We start from the raw sequence: 22,731 nt of genomic DNA on the forward strand, positions 1-22,731 counted from the left end.
TAAGCAGGTCACAGAAGGAAATCAATAGCTTTACATGCCTTTATTAAAAAAAAAAAAAAAAAAAAGACATGTCAAATCAGTAATTTAAGATTATACCCTAGGAACCTAGGGAAAAGAGCAAACTAAATTCAAAGCAAGCAGAAGCAAGGAAATACTAAAGGTGGGAGTGGAGATGAGTGAAATAGAAAACAGAAAGACGAGAGAAAATTAATGAAAATGATGAAAAATTAATAAAACTGACAAACTTTTACCCAGATTGATCACACAAAAAAAGAAAAGAAATTACCAAATTCAGGAATGAAAGAGGGAACATCACCTCTGAGCAGGATAAGTAGATAAGTCAAGCAGGGCACTTAGGATGCGAAGTTTAGAGAGGCAGAGTCAGGCAAAAACAAGGCTAACACCTGAGAGTGCGTCACCTCCTTAAATTCTGCACCTTTGGCACCTCACTTGTCTCACCCTCGTCCTGGCCCCATTACGAAGACCCTACAGAAATGAAAAGAATTATAGTAGAATAATATGAGTGACTTTGTGCCAACAAATTAAACAACTTAAATGAAATGGACAAATTCCTAAAAAGATAACAAATTATGAAAACTGACTCAATAAGATATAAAACTTAATATATGTACAAGTAAAAAAGTTAAATGAGTAATTTAAAATCTTATCATAAAGAAAAGCCCAGGCTCAGATGGCTTTACTGGTAACTCTTATCAAATATTTAAAGACAAAAATAATACCAACCAACTTTGATACCAAACAAAATACATCACGAGAAAACAAAACTACAGACCAATATTCCTTTTGAAAATCGATGCAAAAAAATTACCCCAAAAATTGCAAAAAACAAAACATTATAAACTAAATTCAGCAACACATAAATAGGATTACATACCATGACAAAGTGGGATCTATCCTAGGAATGCAAAGTTGGTTTAACATTCAAAAATCAATTAATGTAATACACCATATTAACAGAATAGAGAACAAGTTCCTAATGATCATCTCAATAGACAGAGAAAAATTATTTAACAAAATCCTATTCATCATTAAAAAAATACATAGTAACAAACTATGAATAGGAGGAACTTCTTCGGCCTGATAAAGGACATCTATGGAAAAACTTATGACTAAACTTATAGTTAATGGCAAAAAACCAAATGCTTTCCCTTTCAGATTGGGAATAAGGCAGATGTCTATTTGTTCTTACCATTTCTATTCGACATTGTGCTGGTGATTCTAGCCAGTGCATGAGACATACACCCCTACACACATACACACAAGTTAAAGGCATCCAGATTGAAAAGAGAGAAGTAAAAAATGTATTTATTTGCAAATGATAATCTTATACTTGAAAAATCCTAAGGAATCCATAAAAAAATTTACTAGAACTAATACATGAATCCAGAAAAGGACGTAAGATATAAGATCAATATACAAAAATCAACTATGTATACTAGCAATAAACAATCTGAAAATGAAATTCAGAAAACATTCAAGTCATTCATAATTACATCAAAAAGAATAATATGCTTAGGAATCAATTTAATAAAAGAAATGCAAGACATGTACACTGAAAACTACAAACAGGGAAACATTCCATGAATTAGAAGACTCAGTGCTACTGAGATGGCAGTTCTCCCCAAATTGGTCTACAGAATCAACACAGCTCCTAACAAAATCCCAGCAGGCTTTTGGTAGAAACTAACCAGCTGAAACTAAAATTTATATGAAAATGCAGAGGACTCAGAATAATTGTCAAACAATTTTGAAAAAGGAAAGCAAAGTTGGAGGAATTACACTTACCAATTTCAATGATTTTGAAGCTACAGTAATCAAGACAGGCATGGATGGTGCTGGGATAAATACTGACATAAATCAATGGAACAGAAATGAACATCCTGAAATTATGGTCAAGTGATTTTTGACCAGGCTGCCAAGGTAATTCAATTCAATTCTTTTCAATAAATGATACTAGAACAATTCAATAACCAAATGTTAAAAAAAAAAAAAGATTAATTTAGACCCTTACCCCAGTAGTACACACAAAAATTAACCCAAAATGGATCATGATCCTGAATATAAGAGCCAAAACAATGAAACTTGTAGAAGAAAATTTTTGTGACTTTAAGCTAGACAAAGATGTTTTGGATACAACACCAAAATTGTGATCCATAAAAGAAAAATAATTGATAAATTAGCTTCTTTAAAATTTGAAAATTTGCACTGTGAAAGACACCATGAAGGAAATGAAAAGCTAATCCACACAGTGGGAGAAAATATTTGCAAATCATATATCTGATAAAGGATGTGTGACCAAAATACGTAAAGAAAGATTGTGGATTCAATGCTTGTATTGACCTCCTCTTCCTCCTGAAGCACCAATAAATGATTTAAAAAAAATTCAGTATGAGAAAGAGAATGGAAGAAAAGTGACAGCAAATTTTGGAAGATGAAAAACAGATGACAAGTGTCATTTATTTTCATGACCCAAGAAGGCTGAAACCTAAACTGGCAGAGGTGGGGATCCCAGAAGTACCAGAAGCAGCCTAGTTCACAGGGCAGAGATGGGGAAAGAACTCAGAGACAGCAAACAGCACTGAAAGTGATGTGGGGCTGAAAAGAGAACTTGCTGAAAATCTGTTTGAAGGGCAGTTTGAGTGTCCTAAAGGCTTGAACAGATATTTTGGAAAAGAGAATGCCAATATGGTCAACAAATAGTCATCATGGAAATGCAAATTGAAACCACAATGAGATATCATAACACATTCATCAGAAAGGCAAACATTTAAAAAACTGAAAGTATCAGTGTTGGTGAGAATATTAAACAGGTGAAAATCTGGCATACTGTTGATAGAGGTAGAAATTGACACAAGTTTAAGAAATTCTTGCACTATCTACTGAAGTTGAGCACTTTCAGACTTTATGATCCAGCAATCCTATTCCTTTTATTTACTCAACAGAAAAACATAAATATCTGTGCAGCAAAAGATCTATATACTAAATGTTCACAGCAGTATTATTCATAATAGCCACTTTGGGGAGTGGAGGTTTTCCTTCTTAGTTCTTTTGGCTGGCAATTAAAATGAAAGACGGCTGATTAACAGGAGAAAAATCAAACTTACTATGTGAGCTTGGGGAATCCGAGAATTCCAAAAAACAGCAAGGTAGGATGAGGTGTATATATGTATGTGTGTGTGTGTGTGTATATATATATTACTCTGGACAAAGGAGAAAGAAGTAGGGGGGATCGGAGACTTTAAAGGGAAGTCAGGTAATTTACAGGAAGATAAAAAAAAGTTAATGTTTGGTAAACGAATGTTTACTGGCCCATCCAAAGGCAATGGGACACAGGGAGGACTTTGAGCAAACAGACCTTGCTAGGTTCCTCCCTGTCTCCCACATCTAATTCATATTTTACTAGAGTTGTCTATGGTGATAGTGCCTTCCTGGGACAGGCCTCCTATCTTAAATTCTTTTAGGCAGTAAGGGTTCAAAGGTTCTTCCTGAGTCTTCTGAGCCTTGCTTGTTTTCAGCTCAAAATAATCTGCATACCAGAGTGGCACATCCTGGGGCGGCCTGCCCTGAAATTCATCACCACAAACTGAAACAACCCAATAAGAGAATGGATAAGTAAGTTGTAGAATATTTACACAGTGGAATACTATACAGAACAAAAAAAAACTAGCAGAATATAGTTACGTGCAACAGTGCGGATAAATGTCATATAAAAAGCAAGGTGCAAAAAGTTGCATACATAATTCCGTTTATAAAAACATCTGAAGTTGGTAAAACTAACCTATCGTGATAGATGTCTTAACAGTGGTTATCTCTGAGGGGTAATGGCTTGAAGGAACATGGACGGTGTGAGGATGCTGGAAATGTTCTGTCTACATCGGGGTGGTGGTTACTTGGGTGTATTGCTGTGTTCCATGTGTGAGAGCACATTGAGCTATACACTTACTATTTGTGTACTTTTCTGTATATAATACTATTCTTCAATAAAAATTTTATGTAAAGAAGAAAGTAGTTAGACTTTCAGGTTCCTTTCTTGACTCTGAGAATCAGACAGCTGTCCTGACACACTTTATGCATTTTCTTTTTCTTTATGTTATCATTTTGGACAATAGGTGCACAAAATTGAATTTACCATAATTCTCTTTTTCTGGCACTTATCAGTGTTGGGCATGTCAAGCCCTTTTTAATATTTTTAGTTTCCCTTTTTTCTTTAGTCCAAATCCCACTTCCCTCAACCTCATAAATATCCCCTTGTGCATACTTAATGGATGACTTTGTAATTTATCTTACAAACTTTTATTTACATACACTCGTATCCATGAACTATGGTATTGAAGTACTGAGTTTAAAAATATATATAAGACCTATGCTAGGCATCTATTCAGCATTGTTTTTTACGTCTCTCTGAGGGATACAGGTAGATCCTACTAGCAGCTGTACACTTTCACATTCTACGTATACCCCATTTTATTTACTCATTCCCTATCGATGGATAAGTGCTTCCAACTCTTAGATATATAACTGTGTTGTGATGAACATCTACTTAACTGTTGCTTTGGGTGACTATGTGAGAATTTTTCTGCCTAAACTTATTTTCACTAAGTATTCTCAAATTGCTCTCTAGAACGAGAGTATTAGTACAGTCAGCCCTCCACAGCCACAGGGTCTGCGTCCATGGATTCAACCATCCTCAGACCCAAAAATTATATTTCTTAATTCCAGAAATTTCCAAAAAAGCAAAACCAGCAACTATTAACATAGTATTTACACTGTATTAGGTATTATAAGTAATCTAGAGATTATTTAAAACACACAGGACAATGTATGTAGGTTATGTGCAAGTACTATGCCACTGTATACAAGAGACTTGAGCATCCAAGGAGTTTGGTTTCCTTGGGAGCCCTGGGACCAAACCCCCCTCAGATACTAAAGGATGACTGTAGAGTTCCTACCAGCTGAGTGAGCAAAAAAGTTCTGATTTTCTCACATCCTAGGCATCATGTGATGTTGTTCAACCTAAATATTGTTGCTCATCTTCTGGGTGTAAAGTGATATGTCATTTTCATTTGTATTTCTCTACTAAGAAAGTTGACATCTCTTTCTATGCTAACCAGTCATTTGGGTGTCCCCATCTGCAAATTGCCTATTCATTTCCTTTGTCAATCGTCCAATATTTAAAACTAGATTTCCTTTCTTTTCTTTAACCAATTTACAGTAGTTTCTTATATATTCTAGATTAACATTCTAGATATTAATTATTTGTTCTTTAAATTGTAAATATATTTCCTAGTCTGTTGCCTTTCTTTGTGAATGGTGTTCTTCATGGAACAGAAATCTTTCATTCTGATGACCTCAGATCCAACATTTCTTCCTTCCATGGCTGTGCTCTTTGATCTTAACTCATTCTTTCCTAAACCAACATTTAAGAGACAGTATCCCTATTTTATTACCCCTATTTTTTCCTAAGAATTTCCTCATTTTACTATTAAGTTTTAATCATGAATCCATCTGGAGTTTATTTTTGGATATAGTGTTTGCCATGCACTTGCTTGTATTTTTCTTCCACATAATGGGTCATTCTATTAAATAATCTTTTCGTACCCACTCTAGTTCTCCAGGCCACTATATAATGCAGGATCCTGTTGGTGGACTCCATTCTGTTCCATTATTCATTTATCCATTCCCATGCCAGTGTCACATCGTTTAATGACCATGGCTTTGTGATATCCCTTAATAAATGGTAGGGCAAACCACTCCTCTTTGTTCTTTGTTTTGAGAACTGTCTTAGTTACACATGGACTTTTATTCCATATAAAATATAAAATCACTTTACAACTCTCCAAAAGTCCTGCTAGGATTTTGATTCCAATTATATCAGGCTTATGTATTAATTTGGATACAGTTGACACCTATACAATATTAAATATTCCCATCCATGCAACCATGTCTTCCCATTTAGTCAGGCCTTCTTTTACACCCTTGAAGAGAAATCTGAACATTTACTCCACAAGGGCCAAGTGCACTTTGGTTAGTGGACACTTTATATTTTCGTTGATATTGCAGATATCTTGTTTTCTATTTTTCTTAATACGTTCTATTTTCTAAATGGTTATTGCTCATACAAAAGAAAATTATTCACTTTAATATCTGATTTTGAATATGATCTCCGGGCTGAACTGTAACAAGTTCTAAGAGTTGGGTGATTCTTTTCAGTTTTCTATGCAAATGTTTATAACCTCTGCTTTTTTCCAGTAAGCACGCTAAGGGGAGCTAAAACTCGGGCTGGGAACGACTCGTAACACACCTGTTTCCTGCCTCGAGAGCCAACGAATCCCCGCCCGGCTGGTTCTCGGCAGAGCGCGCGGCTTCCCGCCAGGTAGACCCACTTTACTGCGAGCGCTTGTGAGGAAGAGGGCGCGCCCCGCCCGCGGCCCCCGCCCCGCCAATCACAGCGAGGACTGGCCAGGTGGGCCGGGCAGGACCAATCCGCGCCTTCTCTCCCGCCGCGCTGCAGCCCTCGGGAAAGTTAGTCCGCCGCTAGGAAACTTCTCCCTCAGGGTGGCCCGGCGCTGATTTGCGCTGGTTTGCACCGACTTGCGCGGAGCGGAAGGTTACCTGCCCCGTGGCCTTAAACAGCCGCCGGCCCAGCCACGGAGCCTCGCACCTCGGCGGCCCCTGAGCTGCCCTCTGTCGCCCATGGCGGTGGCCGAGCTGTACACGCAGGTAGGCAGGGGAGCCCGATCTAAGGGAGGGCGCGCGCGAGGGAAGCGGCCCGGCGCTAATGCTGACTGTACCTGGCGCCCGGCCGCACCTGTGCACCTGGCGCGCTCGCCGCGGGGAGGGGCCGCCGAGGGGCTGGGGGCCTGGGGAGCGTCGCCCTCTTACCCTGCCGAGGGCTCTGGTCTCTGTCCGTGGGTAAGGCGCCCTAGGGGTGGGAAAACCGAGTGCGAGAGGCTGCTTCTCCGGACCCGAGTTTCCTGTCGTCCAGGGGTCGCTAATCAGCCCGCATCTCCCGCGACCCGCGCCTCTCAGCCCCCTCCTCCTGAGCCACAGGTGGATTTGCCCACAGGGACGTGGAAAACGCAGACACGGGCGAATAATAGGATCCATAATCTGCCCTCTCGGGAGCCCCTTAAACGACTCGGCACGGAAGCTAGGCCGGCGCCATAGTCAGGATGCTTTCTAGAATTCCTGGGTCTTCTCAGAACGCCTGCACGTGCACTTAAGCTCATCTGATGCCCGAAGCCGCGGCTGCCTGTGCGTGTGGCCCAGGCCTCACCCGTAGTAGCTGAGGGCTCTTGGGAATTCAGGGGTGCAGTCACAAGCTCTTTACCCACATTTATAGGGTATACAGTTTATTTAAAAACAAACAAACAAAAAACCTTTCTCATATACTCCGACTCCAGGAATCACTGTAGAGCATTCCTCTGAAACCTCCTGGTCTCCTGTCCAAGGGCTCTGCCCCTTTTTTAGGAAGGCCAGTATTCCCAGTAGGCGCCCGGAACCTTCTGAGATGAGCTTGGTTAATTATTTGGATAAAAAGTGTGAAAGTGTTGGCCCTTTTGAAAAAAATCTATGTGAATAGCCATAAAGCCGGATCGTCCTGTACCCCAGTGGGGGAAATCTTTGGTCACCAATATTCAGATGGATGAGACTAGAATTCATCCGTGTCCTCTGACACAAGCCCTAGCTTTATAGTTTAAATGACACTTTGGTTGTAGATATAAACGATTGTTGTAAATAATTTGTTTCAATGGTTTAGGCAAACTTTTTTCTTCTACTTTGCTTAATTAGTAACAGTACAGAACCAAATTTACCAAACAGTATTTCCCCCTCTAATGTGTTTCCATTAACTAGAGTTCTGTATGAAAAATGTTTGAATAGTTTTAGCAGTGAGGCTGTGAGCCATCTGATATCCAACAGTCCTTCTTAGGTCTTCAACTTACTGAAGGTAAAAGAAAATTCTGGAGCAAAACTGTTCTTGGAAGATACTTTGGAGGACAGAGAAAATTGTTGATGAATCCATTTTAAGTAACAATTTTTCCTGAAGCAAAAATACACGGGTGTGAGCACCCCTGTCATCTAGTGCCTCACACCACAAATATCTATTAAATACCAACTAGGTACCAGGCACAATGCAGGGAAACTGACATGCATGAGTTTTCTAGAGTTGCGCTTGGGTGGACAGAGACTCTGACTCAGAGCCAGAAGGAGCCTTCAGGACCATCTCTACCCACTTTGTGTCCAGGTTGGCTCCTGAGCCTCTAGGCTGCCACGTCCCTTCCAGGTGGCCAGTTAGCCTCCACTTTGTCAATTCCAGAGGTTGAAAGCTCCCTGATTTGTGTAGCTGCGTGTTTAGGTTTTAGAGAACTTGCATTGTGAAAGAATTCTTCCTTAAACTGAGACAAAACCTTAAACCCTCTCCCTTGCTCCCCTACCACTCCCTCCCACCCTCCTGAGTCCATAAAACTAGCTAACTGGCCTAAATCAAAGCTTGAGACTGGGGCCTCTTGGCCTTATTGAACCCCCAGGAGTACTCTCCCTGCACAATCTTAGCCTCACAGTGTTTTAAAACAACCTGGAACCCCTTTCTGCACTCAGAGGCCAGTGGTGACCCTGCAGCAGGATGACAGGTGGGCTGTCCATTCAGGGATCCCTGTGTGACATTCACCTCCTGGTCTGCAGGCTGCCCCACTCACCCACTTGACACTGCTGTCACCTGCCTGGCCCTGGTTTCATCGCCTTCCTGTATGGAAGACAGGCGTATTAACTCCCATAAAACACTTGTTTAGCATTTTCTGTATATAAAACATTTTAGGAGTGCTCACATCTGTATATAAACATTTGTTTAGCATTTCTGCTTGGGGGAGGTTAGAAATTTTTTTTTTTAAAGTGATAGTCTTTCCTCTCAAGGAGCTTTCTGATTCGTGAGAAATGAGAAATATCAAGTAATTCAATCTGCTGAGGCCTGGAAGGCCTGGAGGAGCCCGCTGGGCAGTAGGGTGGGGAATCGGAGAGTCCCTGCAGCCAGAGTTAGGTCAGGGCCTTATACTCCAGTGAGGATCTTGAGTGTGGGGGTGGGGACTCAGGGTGGGGGTTTAGGAAGTCGAGTAAGCCAGCAGTGCTCCGGGAACTCTGTGCCCGTGTGAGAGAGTCAGGTAGCTGAATTTGCAGGCCATCCTAAGGGTCCAGGAAAGAATTAGGGGTGCAGTATTGGAGATGGAGGGAGGAGGCGGAGTCCACAGAGCATGTAGAGGTGGGTGAGGAGAGACTGCACTGGGGTGTGTGAGGGAGGCGGGTGAGCCATAGATGACCGAAGCAGGGTGGTGCTGCTGACAGGGACATCACGGGGAGGAGATAGCAGGGAGGTCCTGAGGCAGGTTTTGTACCTGCAGGGGTGGAGGTGGTGAGGGGGCATCCAGGGGTCAGTGGTCTGGATGGTTGGAGGCCTGTGTAGAAGATAGGCCGGGAGTCTTCTGCCCAGAGGCACTAGTCAGAGCCCAGGCACTGAGAGCCTCATCAAGGGAGGGAAGAGGGCCAAGACAGGACCATGGGACTCTGTCTATTCGGGGGGAGGTGGGGAGCAGAGTGGCCCCAGAGGGAACCATCACAGGGAGGAGGAGACAGGAAAGCTGGCATGGGGCCACAAGAAGAGGGGCTCTGAGAAGGGGGACTTCTGGGAGGAAGTGTGTTGAGAGTGGTTGCTGCCGGTTGACGTGTAAAATGACCCAGCCCTTTTCAAAAGCTATTTGGCAACATGCCTTAGAAATTTTCAGAGCATTTGACCCAGCAGTTCCACTGCTTGAGATCTCTCTGAGAAAAACCAGCCTAGATATCCTGTGCTTGAGCCCCTCTGGAGGCCCCCGTCACTTTTGGGCTCACTGACCAGCCACGAAGTCCCACCTCTGCACGTCCCCCTCCCATGCCTGCCCACTCCTATCTTGGCTCCTGCCGCCCTCAGTGCACTCCTGCTGCTGTGCCACTCCATGGCTTGGCGCACGGGGCTCCCTCTGCTTGAAATATCTGTCTGCTCTGCTTTCCAGTGCCTGCACCTTCCAAATTCAGTTTGAGCAGTGCCTCTTCTGAGAAATCGTTGCCTCTTCATCCAGGCACTTTTCACGATGACTTGTACCAGCCCCTTAACTCTGTCTCCCCTGTTGACCAAGAGTTTCTAGAGAACGGGGAGCAGTGGGGGTGCAGTAAATGATGTGTGCATGCCTGAATGAGTTTTTCTGCTCTCAGAAAGAGCTACAGGCATGAAGAAGATAACGATGATGGTTACTGTTATCTCACTGAGTACTTATGTGCCAGATGCCATCCTCAGAACTTCATGAGCTTTATCCTCACAATGTCTTGCCTTTATCTGAATAAACAATGCCATGTGTTAGATATTGCTGTCTCATTTTTACAGATGGCTCAGGTTAAGTAAGTTGCCTAAGTTTATATAGAAGCAAAGGAGCTAGGGTTAAAAGCCTGTGTTCTTAATACCTCCCACTATCACCACCTCTATCATCTTCCTCCTATTCAGGGGATCTGACCTTTTCCCAACACAGAGGACTTGTGGAAAGTCCATTCACTTCACAGCTGCCTCCCTCAATATCTGGTTATTTATCAGATTATTCCTTCTAATAAGTAAAATGGAACCAACCCCAAATATCCAGCAAGAGGGCTAGAGTTGAGTGAACTATAGGTAGAAGAATAGAGGAGTACATGAAGCCATTAAAAATGGTACTTACGAAGAGTTCATAACAACATGGGGTGATGTTTATGTTATGTGGAAAATGAGGGCACAAAAATGTATCTGCGTGTGATCATCAATATAAAATAAGCAAACAAAGGGAGAAGACCATGTACGTAGCAATTCTGCAGTCAGTTCTACAGCTGCAGGGAAGTCACGGAGGATGAAGGCTGAGGAAACGTCATGAGACTGGGCCACCAGGAGGTCCTTGGCATTGCTTCTCTTTCAGTAGAGCTGTGAGGGACGGAGGGGCCACCTGATCATGGTCACAGGCTGAGGGAGGGAACCAGCAGAAGACCTGAAGATGTAAGAAAGACACCAGGCATGGAATAGCATCAGAGGGGAGTGGGAGACCTGAGGCTGGGTGGCAGGAGTGGAAGACATGGAGGTATTGAGAATGACGTGTGGGCAGGACTGAGAGTTTGGGGAGAGTGACAAGACCACCCACTTTTTCTCTTATAGCACAACTCCAGCCCCTTCACCGTCAAGGCCACCTTCCTCTGGGTGAATTTCAGTTCCTTAATGCCCATCTTAGCGGCACTGTCCTCTAGGTCTGGTCTGCTCAGCCAAGGTGTGGCGGGACTTGTGGGGCCGCAGCCTCCCGTGAGCTGCTCTCAGCGTGGCGCTGAGTTAGTGCTCTGTTTCAGTGGAGCAGCTGCACGCTGCCCCGGAGTGCATGTGCCTGGTGCCTGGGGTTAAGTCTTGGTTCCGCTGTTTACTAACTGGGTAACACTGAGCCAGTTACTTAACCTCTCTTGAGTGTCCACACCCATAGAATAGATTTAAATCTTACCAGTCATTGTAGGGATTAAATAACCTGTGTAAAATCCTTAGCATAATACCTGACACACAATGCTTAATAAAGGTTAGGGTTTTGTTTTTTTTTTAATATTGATGCTATTGTAATACAGTTAAATTTTGGTATCTAAATATTGGACTTTACATTTATTCCTATTAAGTTTTCCATCTTGTTGTTTAGTGTTTAGTGTTCTGCAGCTTGTCAAAGCCTTTTTGAATCTTGATTGCCTTTACTCATCATGTCATCTGCATGTTTGATATACATGTGTTCTGGTTCTTTCTCTAAGATATTGGTGAGAGTGATGGAGGATGAGACAGCAGCTCTAAAGCATATGCCTTCTAGAGACCGTTCTTAAGTTCCTCTTTCTCCCATCCAAGTACTGACCAGGCCCGGCCCTGCTTAGCTTCCGAGATCAGACGAGATCGGGCGCATTCAGGGTGGTATGGCCATAGACTTCAATTGCTCTTTCTAATTAATCATCACTCAGGTTATGACCAGTTTTAGCCACAGATTCACAATTATATTATCCTTCATCCATCTGTTTTTCTTCCTTGTGCTTGAGGATCTCACAAGACATCTTCACAGAAGGTCTGCTGCAACTCAGATGTGCAAGGTCAAGAGAAATGCAGCCAGGGTCTCTGTCTAAAATAAGGTCAAATTCAGTTTAATAACTGTCCATTTGGCTATTACAAGCAACTTTTAGAGTTTTATATTTCATTAGCCACCCTGGAAAATTAAGTGTATCCACTGCATTACATATGGGTAGTTCAGAAGAGTAGGAAAGGGGACATAAAGACTAAAATACCAAGTTTAGTCTTTAATTGGTGGAACTACTGGGAATTTGAATTTTTGTTCAGTGGATGTCTATGCAGTGCTAGCTATGGGAAAATCATACTGGGCTCCAGGGCACAGAGACAGGGCTCTTGAAGCTCACTTGCTAGTAGGGCAGATGGGAAGTTACCCGAAACCTGGGGAGGGGGCAGAGAGAGCTCTAAAGAGGAAGCAGCCAGTCCTGCTAGGAAGGTGGGGGGCTGGGGAGCACTGCACAGGGGAGTCTTGAGCTGACTCTTGACTGCTCAGAGCAGTCTGCTCGCTGGTGGGGAGGGGAGGGGTGGCAGGAACAGAAGTGCACAGCACAGAACCAAGAGGAGCTTGGCATGTTCTAGACACTGCTAGTGGTTTGGGTGGCAGCAAGCAGAGGGTGGACTAAAATGAAGGAGAGGCTGGAGTAGGAAACTGGCTAGGACAGCGGCTCCCCAGGCCTGGGTGTTCCTCAGAATCCATATGGGGGTACTTTTAGAGCTTTCATCTTGCTGGTCCCCACCCTCGGAAAGTCTGGTCCAGATGTGGGTAAAGGAATCTGTCCACAGAAACTTGGTGCTCAGCCTGGTTGAGGAAGCACTCAGCAGGCTGTGGTCCCTAGCAAGAGGGGGAGCTGACAGATGGCCATGGCATTGGGGGGGTGGCTGGGCACACAGGTGAGACCTGTTTAAGACGTAGGCTTTCTAGCCCTGATGACCGTTTGGTTGTTGAGGGTGGAGGGAAAGAGGCGGTGCCCAGCACTGTCCCAGGTTTCTGATTTGAGGGGCCAGAGAACTGAGGAGGAGGACTGGGTGTGGGACAGGCATAGTGATCACTTGAGCTTGGAGTTTGTGTCAGAGGACATTTAGGGGCTGATGTCTGGGAGACCATGGAAATGTGGTCTAGACCCCCTGAGACACCTGGGCTGGAGGCATTGATGGTGTGCAGGCCCCAGCACAGTCACAGAAGCCGTGGGAGTGGATGAAATGCTCCAGAAACAGCCTGTCGTGAGGAGAGGCCGGGAAGGACCTTGGGAGTCTTGAGAGGAGGCTGGGGAGCCGGGAGGGCCCTGAGGAGCGAGTGAAGAGGAGGAGGAAGAGGGCTGACCCAGCCTGTGGAGACTCCCTTCCGGTCCAGAGAGGCTCAGAAGAAAACTCCTGTCATTCCACACTCCATGGAAAGTCTTCAAGCCATTTCTGTGGCCGAACCTGTGGACCCGTCAGCTAGGTGGGTGACATGAAGAGATGCTGCTCTCATCTGAGCGTGTGGGGTGGGCGGGTCCGGCTTTTCCTGAGGGTCAGTCCTCCTGAAGCCTTCACCTCATTCCTGAGCCTCTTGGGGCTTGGATACACCAGGATTTCCCTCCACGAAGAAGGATTCCCAGGAAAGCCTGGGAGGCGGGCCTCCCCTCTCTCCTGCAGGAGGCCCCACAGGAAGGAGCCACCCTGGGGAGGTCATATGAGAACTAGTCACACTGTTTGTCTAAATGCTGCAAAGTTCCTCTCCCTTGGGTTTGAAGTGTTGCCTTGTGAGTTGAGGAATGTGAGACAGGAGGGAGGGAGGGACTGAATGGGTGTAACTTAGGTGGAACCGGGTAAACTTAGGTATGTTTACTTACCAGGCTGGGTCTCGGCTGCAGGGCCCTAACTGGCTGACAGCCTTGCCGGCAGAGACACCAAGCCTGGTGGGGTGCGGACGGCCTGGGGAATCCAGGGCTGAGGAGGCCACTGTCTTTGTGCCAGAGGAGAAGCAGACTTCCGGTTCCATATGTCCTAAGATAGTAAATGCTACTTTTTTGCTAAAATAGACCAGCCTGTGCCCTGTCAAGTAGATGGTTGCAGTTGAGAGTTCAGGCTTATTTCAGGGCCAGTCTTACTCACTTGACAAGTAGTTCAAAGGAGGAGGCCCAGGCCCTGGCTCTGTGGAGTCCCAGCCTTTGAGGTTCTCTCTGTGGTGTTCAGTGAGTTATTGACCCCTCTGGTCTTGAATTTGGGGATCAGTAAAACAAAGGGCTTGGTTTGGCTTGGTGACTTTTACATCACTTCTTAGAGCTCCAGGCTTCCATGGAAGGGCCTGAGGGACCTCAGCTGCACAACGTGGTGGGCTGCCACCATTTCATTTGAAGTAAGCTTTCGGTGGCTTTAAAAAGAGCTTTGACAGACAACTTGAAGTAGACAATTTCCTGGGACCCTTTCAGCTGTAAAATTCTATAGTGGCCAATTCTTGATAAATGGGATCTTTCCAATTATCGTAAAAATATTATCCCATAAAAATATTAATGAGTTTTAGCTTTATGAGATTAGCAATAAATGTTTTCAATAGCAGACCTGAGATAGAAAATGGGAGCCTTTTGTCAACAAGTCTGTGTGGAGTGTGGGTGTGTGTGTCTGTGTTGGTGAGGCTTCTGTCCACCTGTTTGCATGGGTGTGTGTCTCTGAGTGTATGTCAATCTCCCACCAGGTCATTCTTCCATTTTCTCTCCCCCTCCCTCCCTCCCTTTCTCTCACAAATATGACTCATCCCATGCCGCATTTCAGTAAGCTTCCTGCTCTTAGCTAGCTGTCAAGAATTAACCTAAGGGGTCATGATTGATATCCAAATGATGATAGACATATATTGTTTATTTGTTTAGTGAGGCAACTTATATTAACTAATAGATTAACAGTTGTGCTCCTCAACTTTGTCCTAGTACTGATGCCCCGAACTTTCCTTTATACTTATTATTTCCTCCACCTTATTGTGAAAATGTAAAGTCTACAAACAAGTTGAAAAAATTTTACTGTGAGCATCTGTCCCACTGCCTAGATTCTAGCAGGAATGTTTAACCATATTTGTTGCATCATATGTTTATTCATTTTTTTAAACATTTTTTATTGATTTATAATCATTTTACAATGTGTCAAATTTCAGTGTAGAGCACAATTTTTCAGTTATACATGAACATATATATAACTCATTGTCACATTTTTTTCGCTATGAGCTACCGTAAGATCTTGTATATATTTCCCTGTGCTATACAGTATAATCTTGTTTATCTAGTCTACATTTTGAAATCCCAGTCTATCCCTTCCCACCCCAAGCCCCCTTGGCAACCACAAGTTTGTATTCTATGTCTATGAGTCTGTTTCTGTTTTGTATTTGTTTTGTTTGTTTGTTTGTTTGTTTTTTAGATTCCACATATGAGCGATCTCATATGGCATTTTTCTTTCTCTTTCTGGCTTACTTCACTTAGAATGACATTCTCCAGGAACATCCATGTTGCTGCAAATGGCATTATGTTGTCAGTTTTTATGTCTGAGTAGTATTCCATTGTATAAATATACTACATCTTCTTTATCCAGTCATCTGTTGATGGACGTTTAGGCTGTCTCCATGTCTTGGCTATTGTACACAGTGCTGCTATGAACATTGGGGTGCAGGTGTCATCCTGAAGTAGGGTTCCTTCTGGATATATGCCCAAGAGCGGGATTCCTGGGTCATATGGTAAGTGTATTCCTAGTCTTTTGAGGAATCTCCACACTGTTTTCCACAGTGGCTGCACCAAACTGCATTTCCACCAGCAGTGTAGGAGGGTTCCCTTTTCTCCACAGCCTCTCCAGCATTTGTCATTTGTGGATTTTTGAATGATGGCCATTCTGACTGGTGTGAGGTGATACCTCCTTGTAGTTTTGATTTGCATTTCTCTGATAATTAGTGATATTGAACATTTTTTCATGTGCCTGTTGATCATTTGTATTTCTTCCTTGGAGAATTGCTTGTTTAGGTCTTCTGCCCATTTTTGGATTGGGTTGTTTGTTTTTTTCTTATTAAGTCGTATGAGCTGCTTTGTTTATTCATCTTTCTACCCTTCTATCCAGTCCTCAGCCAGTCTTATTTTTTGAAGCATTTTAGGCTAAGCTGCATACATTAACACATATAGTCCTAAATATTTTAGTATGTGTATCAGGAGTTCCATATTTATTTAGTTCTCCGTGTAAAACTTTCAGACAATGAAATGCGCAAATCTTAACTCTGCATTCTCTGAGGTTTGAAAAGTGCTTAACACCTATGTAACCCAAACCCCATCAAGGTAGAGAATGTTGCCATTGCCCCACGAGATCCCTTCCACAGCCTCACCTACCCCCAGAGGCAAACTGTTCTGATTTTTCCCCCCACATTCTATTTGTTTTACCTGTTCTAGTCCTTAGTGTAAAGGACTCGTGCAGAATGTACTTGTTTGTGTACAGCTGCTTTGACTCAGCCTAATGCTTTGGAGATTCCTTCATGTTCTTGCCTGGTTCAGTAGTTGATCCTCTTTATTGGTAAGTAGTGTTCCATTGTATGTGTATACCACAGTTTTATTTATGTTTTTATAATTCATTCTCATATTAGTGGACATAGTCTGTTTCTAGGTTTTGGCCGTTAAGAATATAGTCACTATGAACATACAGGGACAAGTCTTTTTGTGGACATACATTTTGATATTTTCTTTTTAAAATCATATATTTTGATTATAGAAGTAGTAAATGCAAACTATAGGAGATCATAAAACTGTAATGAAGAGAAGTAAAGTGTCATAATTACTGCCCAGAATTTTTTTTGTAACTGAAAACTCCTGAAGCTACACTGTCTCAACCCAAATGAGTATTTCCTCCTGCTGGAAAGGCACCAGCCGACCACTGGCCACATGTTCACCTGGTGCATGTCAGGTCATCATTTGGTTGTGACGTTTTCCCTGTCATCTGGCAAGAAGCAAAGATTCACAAAGGGTATTGCTTGTGACTGTCCCCAGAGTCAAGGATGGTGCCTGGTGAAAATTTAGTGCCCAGGGACTGTACTCGGGAGGATGGCAGGCACTTAGGCACAAGTGCAGGCTTTCTCTCCTAAAGCACAAGAGTTAACAATTACCTTCAGAAAGTCCGTTTGTCCCAGTGAGGGACAATGCCAGAGAACCAGTATTCCTTTGGGCTGTAAGGATGTGGAAAGGAGAAGCCACTCTAGGTGCAGGCCTGGACTGTGTGCTCATCTCAGCTCTGCCCCTGGGGAACTTAGAGACCCTTGGGCTGGTTTTCTCTGGGAAATGAGGGTTAGTTGCTGGACGGCCTCTTAGGCTTTATCTAGATCTGGGATCCTGGGCTGTTGAGCCTTTGAAGTTCAGGAGCTTTCCGAGGTGCTGCTTAATGTCTCCATGTGAGTGCTTCCCAGTTCCTGTTACTTTTGGCCTGGTTATGTTCCAGGACATCAGGGCATCCTGTAGGGGTGCCCCACTGACAGAAGCCGCTGATGTGTGAGCAGAGAGATGCAAATATACACACGCACACATGCGGCTCCAGGTTAGAGACTGGCTGGGTCAGTAGGAAGGCCATGATGACTGAGGGGATGCCTTACCCTCTCAGTAACCCAGCATTGTGCCAGACATATACATACTCGATGACCGCAGGAGAATGTGGGTTGTGGGGTCTGGGAGAAAGTGCGAGTGGTCCGTGCCTGATGCTGGCAGCGTGCATGGAGGAGAGACGTGAATCATGCGACCCTGTGACAGGTGCGGTGTATGGACATGGCAGTCACCTTGTGTTCATCTCGAGCAGCACTCAGATGCCACTGTGAGTTCTGGAGAGTGAGCCTGCTGCCTTTCCAGTGTGTGAGGGTGGGTATTAGATGTGTGCGTTGGTCAGCGTGGGCTGCCAAAACAATATACCAGAGACTGGGTGGCTTAAGCAATGGATGTTTATTTTGCCGTAGTTCTGGAGGCTGGGAAGTCCAAGATCAAGGTGTTGGTAGGGTTGGTGTCTGGTGAGGGCTTCTCCCCTTGAGTGCAGACAGCTGTTTTCTCATTGAATTCCCATGACCTTTCTTCTGTGCACGCAGGTGGAGAGAGTGTGTGTGCAAGCTCCCTGGTATCTCGTCTTATAAGGACAGTAATCCTATTCGATCTGGGCCTTCTGACCTGGTTTAACTTTAATTACCTCTTAAAGACCCTGTCTCCAAATACAGTCACATTGTGGATTAGGGCTTCAACAAGTTAATTTGGGGGGACAATTTAGTACATAGCAATGTGGTTCTGCTAGGGACTTGTACACAGAACTAAGCCAGGTGTGCTGATTACCTGTTAGGAACTGAGCTCAGGACTTCTGCATTTCCCACGGCGGGAATCCCTGGCTGCTGGCCAGTGTGATAAGACTGTGATAACGCTGCTTTAACAATAACTTCTTTAGCATTTTGCAAAGTACTGTCAATTACACTATCTAATTTAAGCTCCCCACAAACCCGTGAAGTAGGTATTGTTGTGCCCATTTTGGATGAGAAAAAATGAGGCACAAGAAGTTAAGTATGTGGCCCAGAGCCCAATTGTTCATCAGCGGTGAAGCAAATCCCTCTGTTCCAACTCTTGTAGACAGTACTCAGATCTTCCCATTAACGGGCTCAGATTTCCTTTCCACTCGCAGGCTTCCTGTTTGCAAGATGAATTTAGGAGGCTTTGGGAAGTTAGTTGTGAAATAAGCAGCTAGGCCTAGTGCATCGCAGATACGCTAAAGATGACCTCATAAGCAAAAGTGTTCCTAATGCGTTTACTGACCTAGTGGACAGAAAGAAATTTCCCTGAGTCTAATTATCTAACAATTTGTGTTTCGTTTTTCAAGTGCTGAAATTAATCCTGTCTTATTCTGTTGATCAGTACAACAGGGTTTGGATTCCAGATCCTGAAGAAGTTTGGAAGTCTGCTGAGATAGCAAAGGACTACAGAGTTGGTGACAGAGTCCTGCGACTCCTGCTGGAGGATGGAATGGTGAGGGTCCTTGGTCATAGCTACCATGATGTCGGAAGGAGAAACTGGGGTGTGTGGGGGCGGGGACAGGCAGGTGTTCTCCATGGGAGCAGCCCCGGGGAGGGCACAGGAACAGGGCCCTAGAATGGCCAGCTGGTGCTATGGATCCACCCATGTGTTTATGCCACACCCCCTTTCCTCCCCACACCCCGCCCCCACCTCACACTGCTGGAATGAAGACATAAAGTGCCCGTCTCTGGAACAAGATGCAGTGAACAGGTCCGTGCCCTGTGCTGTCTTTCTGTGGATTCAGCATCGTTGAGAGAATGCTGGAAAATGATTAACATTTCGGTTTCATGGGTCTCAGCACAGAGACAGGGAGAAGATGAAAAACTTGGAGAGGAAGTAGTTTGAGCCCCAGACATAAACTGGTTGAGAAAAACATCAAGATGGGAAGAGGAAGAGACATAGAAGAGAGAAATAGAAAAACAGGGAGGGGGGATGTGGGAGGAGAGCGGAAGGAGAGAAAGTCAGTCTGTGGATGGATAGGAAAAGGTAAGAACTGGGCCCTCCAGGAGGGCGCATACTAGGGCAATTGGGGGAGTGACAGGAGACAGTACAAGCGGACAGGAATACTCAGCTGTGTGTGACATTATGAGGTGCCTCTGTGTGTGAGGTGAGGGAGAGGTGAAGGACGAGCAGGAAGATGGCATTTGTCCCGGTGGTGGAGCATGCCGTGAGGTGTGCCTGTCGAAGGCTGGTCATGGCTTTCCATTACCAGCTTCTGCAGATTTTGCCTCTGCTTTAAGTTATCCATAATGAGTCTTCCTTTCCCCCTATAGCTGTAATGACATCCCCCTGGATCCAGAGCTAAGCTGACCTTATGTTTTTAGAATCAAGCATCTGGATGCAGAGCTGGACAAAGGATTCATGATCCATCTAGATGTCAGAGTTAGTCCAGGGAATATCACATGAGTATTAAAACGCTGAAATTTCCAAGACATGGAAATGGTCTCTGTAGAGACAGGATACAGTGTCACCAATCAGACTGTCCTGGATTTAGGAGTCATTTCCCGAGATCCTGGGAAGGGAGACAAATGTAGCAGTTAAGGGCATATCCTATAGAATCAGACTATCTGGATTCAAATCCTGCCACAGCCATTCACTTAGTTTGTGAAGGTGAGCACCTCAGCTTCCACGCATGTGAGATGGAGTTAGTAACAGCAGGCACACAGGGCTGCTGAAGATGAGATGAAGTAATCCCCAGGGCATGTGCAAATGCAAGGGACAAAGCAGAGCGGCTGCTGTTGCCATTTAGCCTTTCCTTTCCCATCAGAATCTACTTGGGGCATTTATCAGGTACTTCCTGTGTGCAGTCAGGGTTCTGACTCGGGATCAGGTGGCTTTGGGGAGAAAAATCTCAAGGCAGCAGCTGCAGTGGCAGTTTGCTGCTTTAGTAATCTGAGCTAGGCTTCAGGTGGTGACGTTCCTGGCCCTGAACCAGCTGCCCAGAGGAGAAGCGGGAGAGGCAGTGAGATGGCAGGCAGCCAGACTGCTCTTTAACTTAACCCTTTGTACCATGAAGGACAAAGCCTACTTTGTGTAAGAAGATGTCACCTATGTCTCTACCTGTCAATCTCATGTTCTTCACATTCGAATTTTCTCCCCCGCCCCACACCAAGACTGTCTCTCTCTCTATCTGTTTCTTTCACACATAAAACACACACACACACACACACACACACACACACACACACACACACACACTCACACACACAGTGGTTGAACTGGAAAAGGAGGTTGTCAATTTAAAACAGGTAACAGAAAGACTCAGAGGAAGTAAAAATTATGTATGAGCAGCACTTTATTCTCAAACATGTGTAGGGTAAGAATATGCTGCTTGGGGCAGGTCCATAAACATACGTGCATTGATAATGAGCAGGCAGCTGCTGTGAGGACTCGTGCGCAGATGTCCTGGATTGCCCTGAGCTGCTCTCCTTATGCAAAACAGAAAAACCAACAAACCAAACCCCTGTCAGTGTTGACAGGAGGCATCATGGCACAGGCTTGAGTCAGCCAGACCCATCTTACCTGTGTGACCTTGGACAAGGATCTTAACCTCTCTGAACCTGTCTCTGTCACTGTTAGGGATGTCATGCCCTCTGTGGAAAGAAGTTTTGAGGAGCAAATGAAAATCCAGTGCTGAGTTCTTGTCATTGGGGCTGCAGAGTGGCATCTGCGTCATCTCATCCAGGACTAGGCATGGAAAGGAAGGCCGCCTGGGAAGGAAGGGAAACAAGCCTGCTGGGTGACGTTGCTCAAGTCACTTCCCCAAGCTGTGAAATGCAAGTGAAGGTAGAACAGGTGGTAAGAAAGTCCATTCATGCTCTGGCATCTGGAAGGCCCAGTCGTCTGTGGTATCAACACAACAAGGCACGCTGACCTCTCCTTCACTCTGCTCAGGCAGCTACTTAAGGAATACACATTGGTGGAATCAGCAGAAGAGAGGCCGTGCTGGGCATGTTACTCAGCCCAGGGCTGAGGATGGTAGAAATAGGCAGCCCTGTAGGGGAGCTGTGAGCCCTTAGGAACACGGGTGGCTGCGGACGGGCATCACCTGCACCGGGGGCCTCTCAGAGAGACCACCGCATGCACGGGCACCTTTAGACACTTCTCAGCACCAAGCATGTCAACTTTCAATAGAGATTGGGCAGCCTTAGGGCTTCAAGGGACCTTTGATAATTGTGTCATTTAGCAGCATAATGCTGTTTCCAAAAGAAAAACTTTCACAGCACCCAACATCTACCCACGTACAAGCAGAGCCCCTGGGGTAGAGCTGGGTTCCCGCCTGTGTGGCTTCCCTGTCGCCCCTCATTGAGCCTTCTGTCGCTCTAAGGACCCCTGATCTGATCCAGCTAGTCTTTTCACAGTTGAGAGGACAGAGGCCCAGAGAGGGTGAGTGACTTGCCCTAGGACCCACAGCCAATACCCTGATCCTCTGGCACCCAGAAGTCAGCCATGAAGATTATGTTCTCATTGCTCTACACAAATTTGTTTTTCAGAGTGTCAAGGATCACTCCAAAGAGGGCTAGATAGGAAAGAGGACAGTGATTCAGCAGAAACACCCAAAATCTTTTACTTCTGAAACTGTAACTTGATCTTTGTCCACAGGAGCTGGATTATCCCATTGATCCAGAATCTCTGCCTCCACTTCGGAATCCTGACATCCTCGTGGGTGAGAATGACCTCACGGCCCTCAGCTATCTCCACGAGCCCGCCGTGCTCCACAATCTCAGAATCCGCTTTGCAGAATCCAAACTCATCTACACCTACAGTGGTAAGTGATTCCAGGAGAGCAGAAGTGACACTGCAACTTAATGTTCGCTGTCTAGAGCATCCCGATTACGTTTTATATGATACTTATGTTAGAATCGTTGGCTTCTGTCAAAATGAGTGATCACACCCAGACATTTGCTCAAATTTATACCTAAATGTTATAGACATTTGATCTTAGGGAGGTTGTTCCAGGTGGGAAGAATCTTCAACGAGAACTAAGGTTGGAATACCAAGAAAAATACATGCGAAGAAAGCTTGTGTTTGAGTTTCTTGTTGGATTGGATAAATTTATTA

General features: G+C 44.6%; 1 protein-coding gene across 3 annotated transcripts in view; it reads left to right on the forward strand.

Annotated features, from left to right (window-relative positions):
* The first annotated feature begins 6,524 nt into the window (after window positions 1-6,524).
* MYO5C (myosin VC) overlaps window positions 6,525-22,731 on the forward strand; it is a 91,006-nt gene continuing 74,799 nt past the window's right edge. For 2 of the 3 annotated variants that reach the window (XM_032481172.1, XM_032481174.1), the window contains exons 1-3: window positions 6,525-6,741; window positions 19,012-19,122; window positions 22,273-22,438. In XM_032481172.1, the coding sequence (XP_032337063.1) occupies window positions 6,715-6,741; window positions 19,012-19,122; window positions 22,273-22,438 (304 nt within the window). In that variant the 5' untranslated portion in view covers window positions 6,525-6,714. Of the gene's footprint in view, window positions 6,742-12,859; window positions 13,584-19,011; window positions 19,123-22,272; window positions 22,439-22,731 lie in introns of those variants that run through there. The other variant, XM_032481173.1, reaches the window with a different exon arrangement.

The sequence above is a fragment of the Camelus ferus genome, chromosome 6, assembly GCF_009834535.1.
Source record: "Camelus ferus isolate YT-003-E chromosome 6, BCGSAC_Cfer_1.0, whole genome shotgun sequence".
Classification (NCBI taxonomy): domain Eukaryota; kingdom Metazoa; phylum Chordata; class Mammalia; order Artiodactyla; family Camelidae; genus Camelus; species Camelus ferus.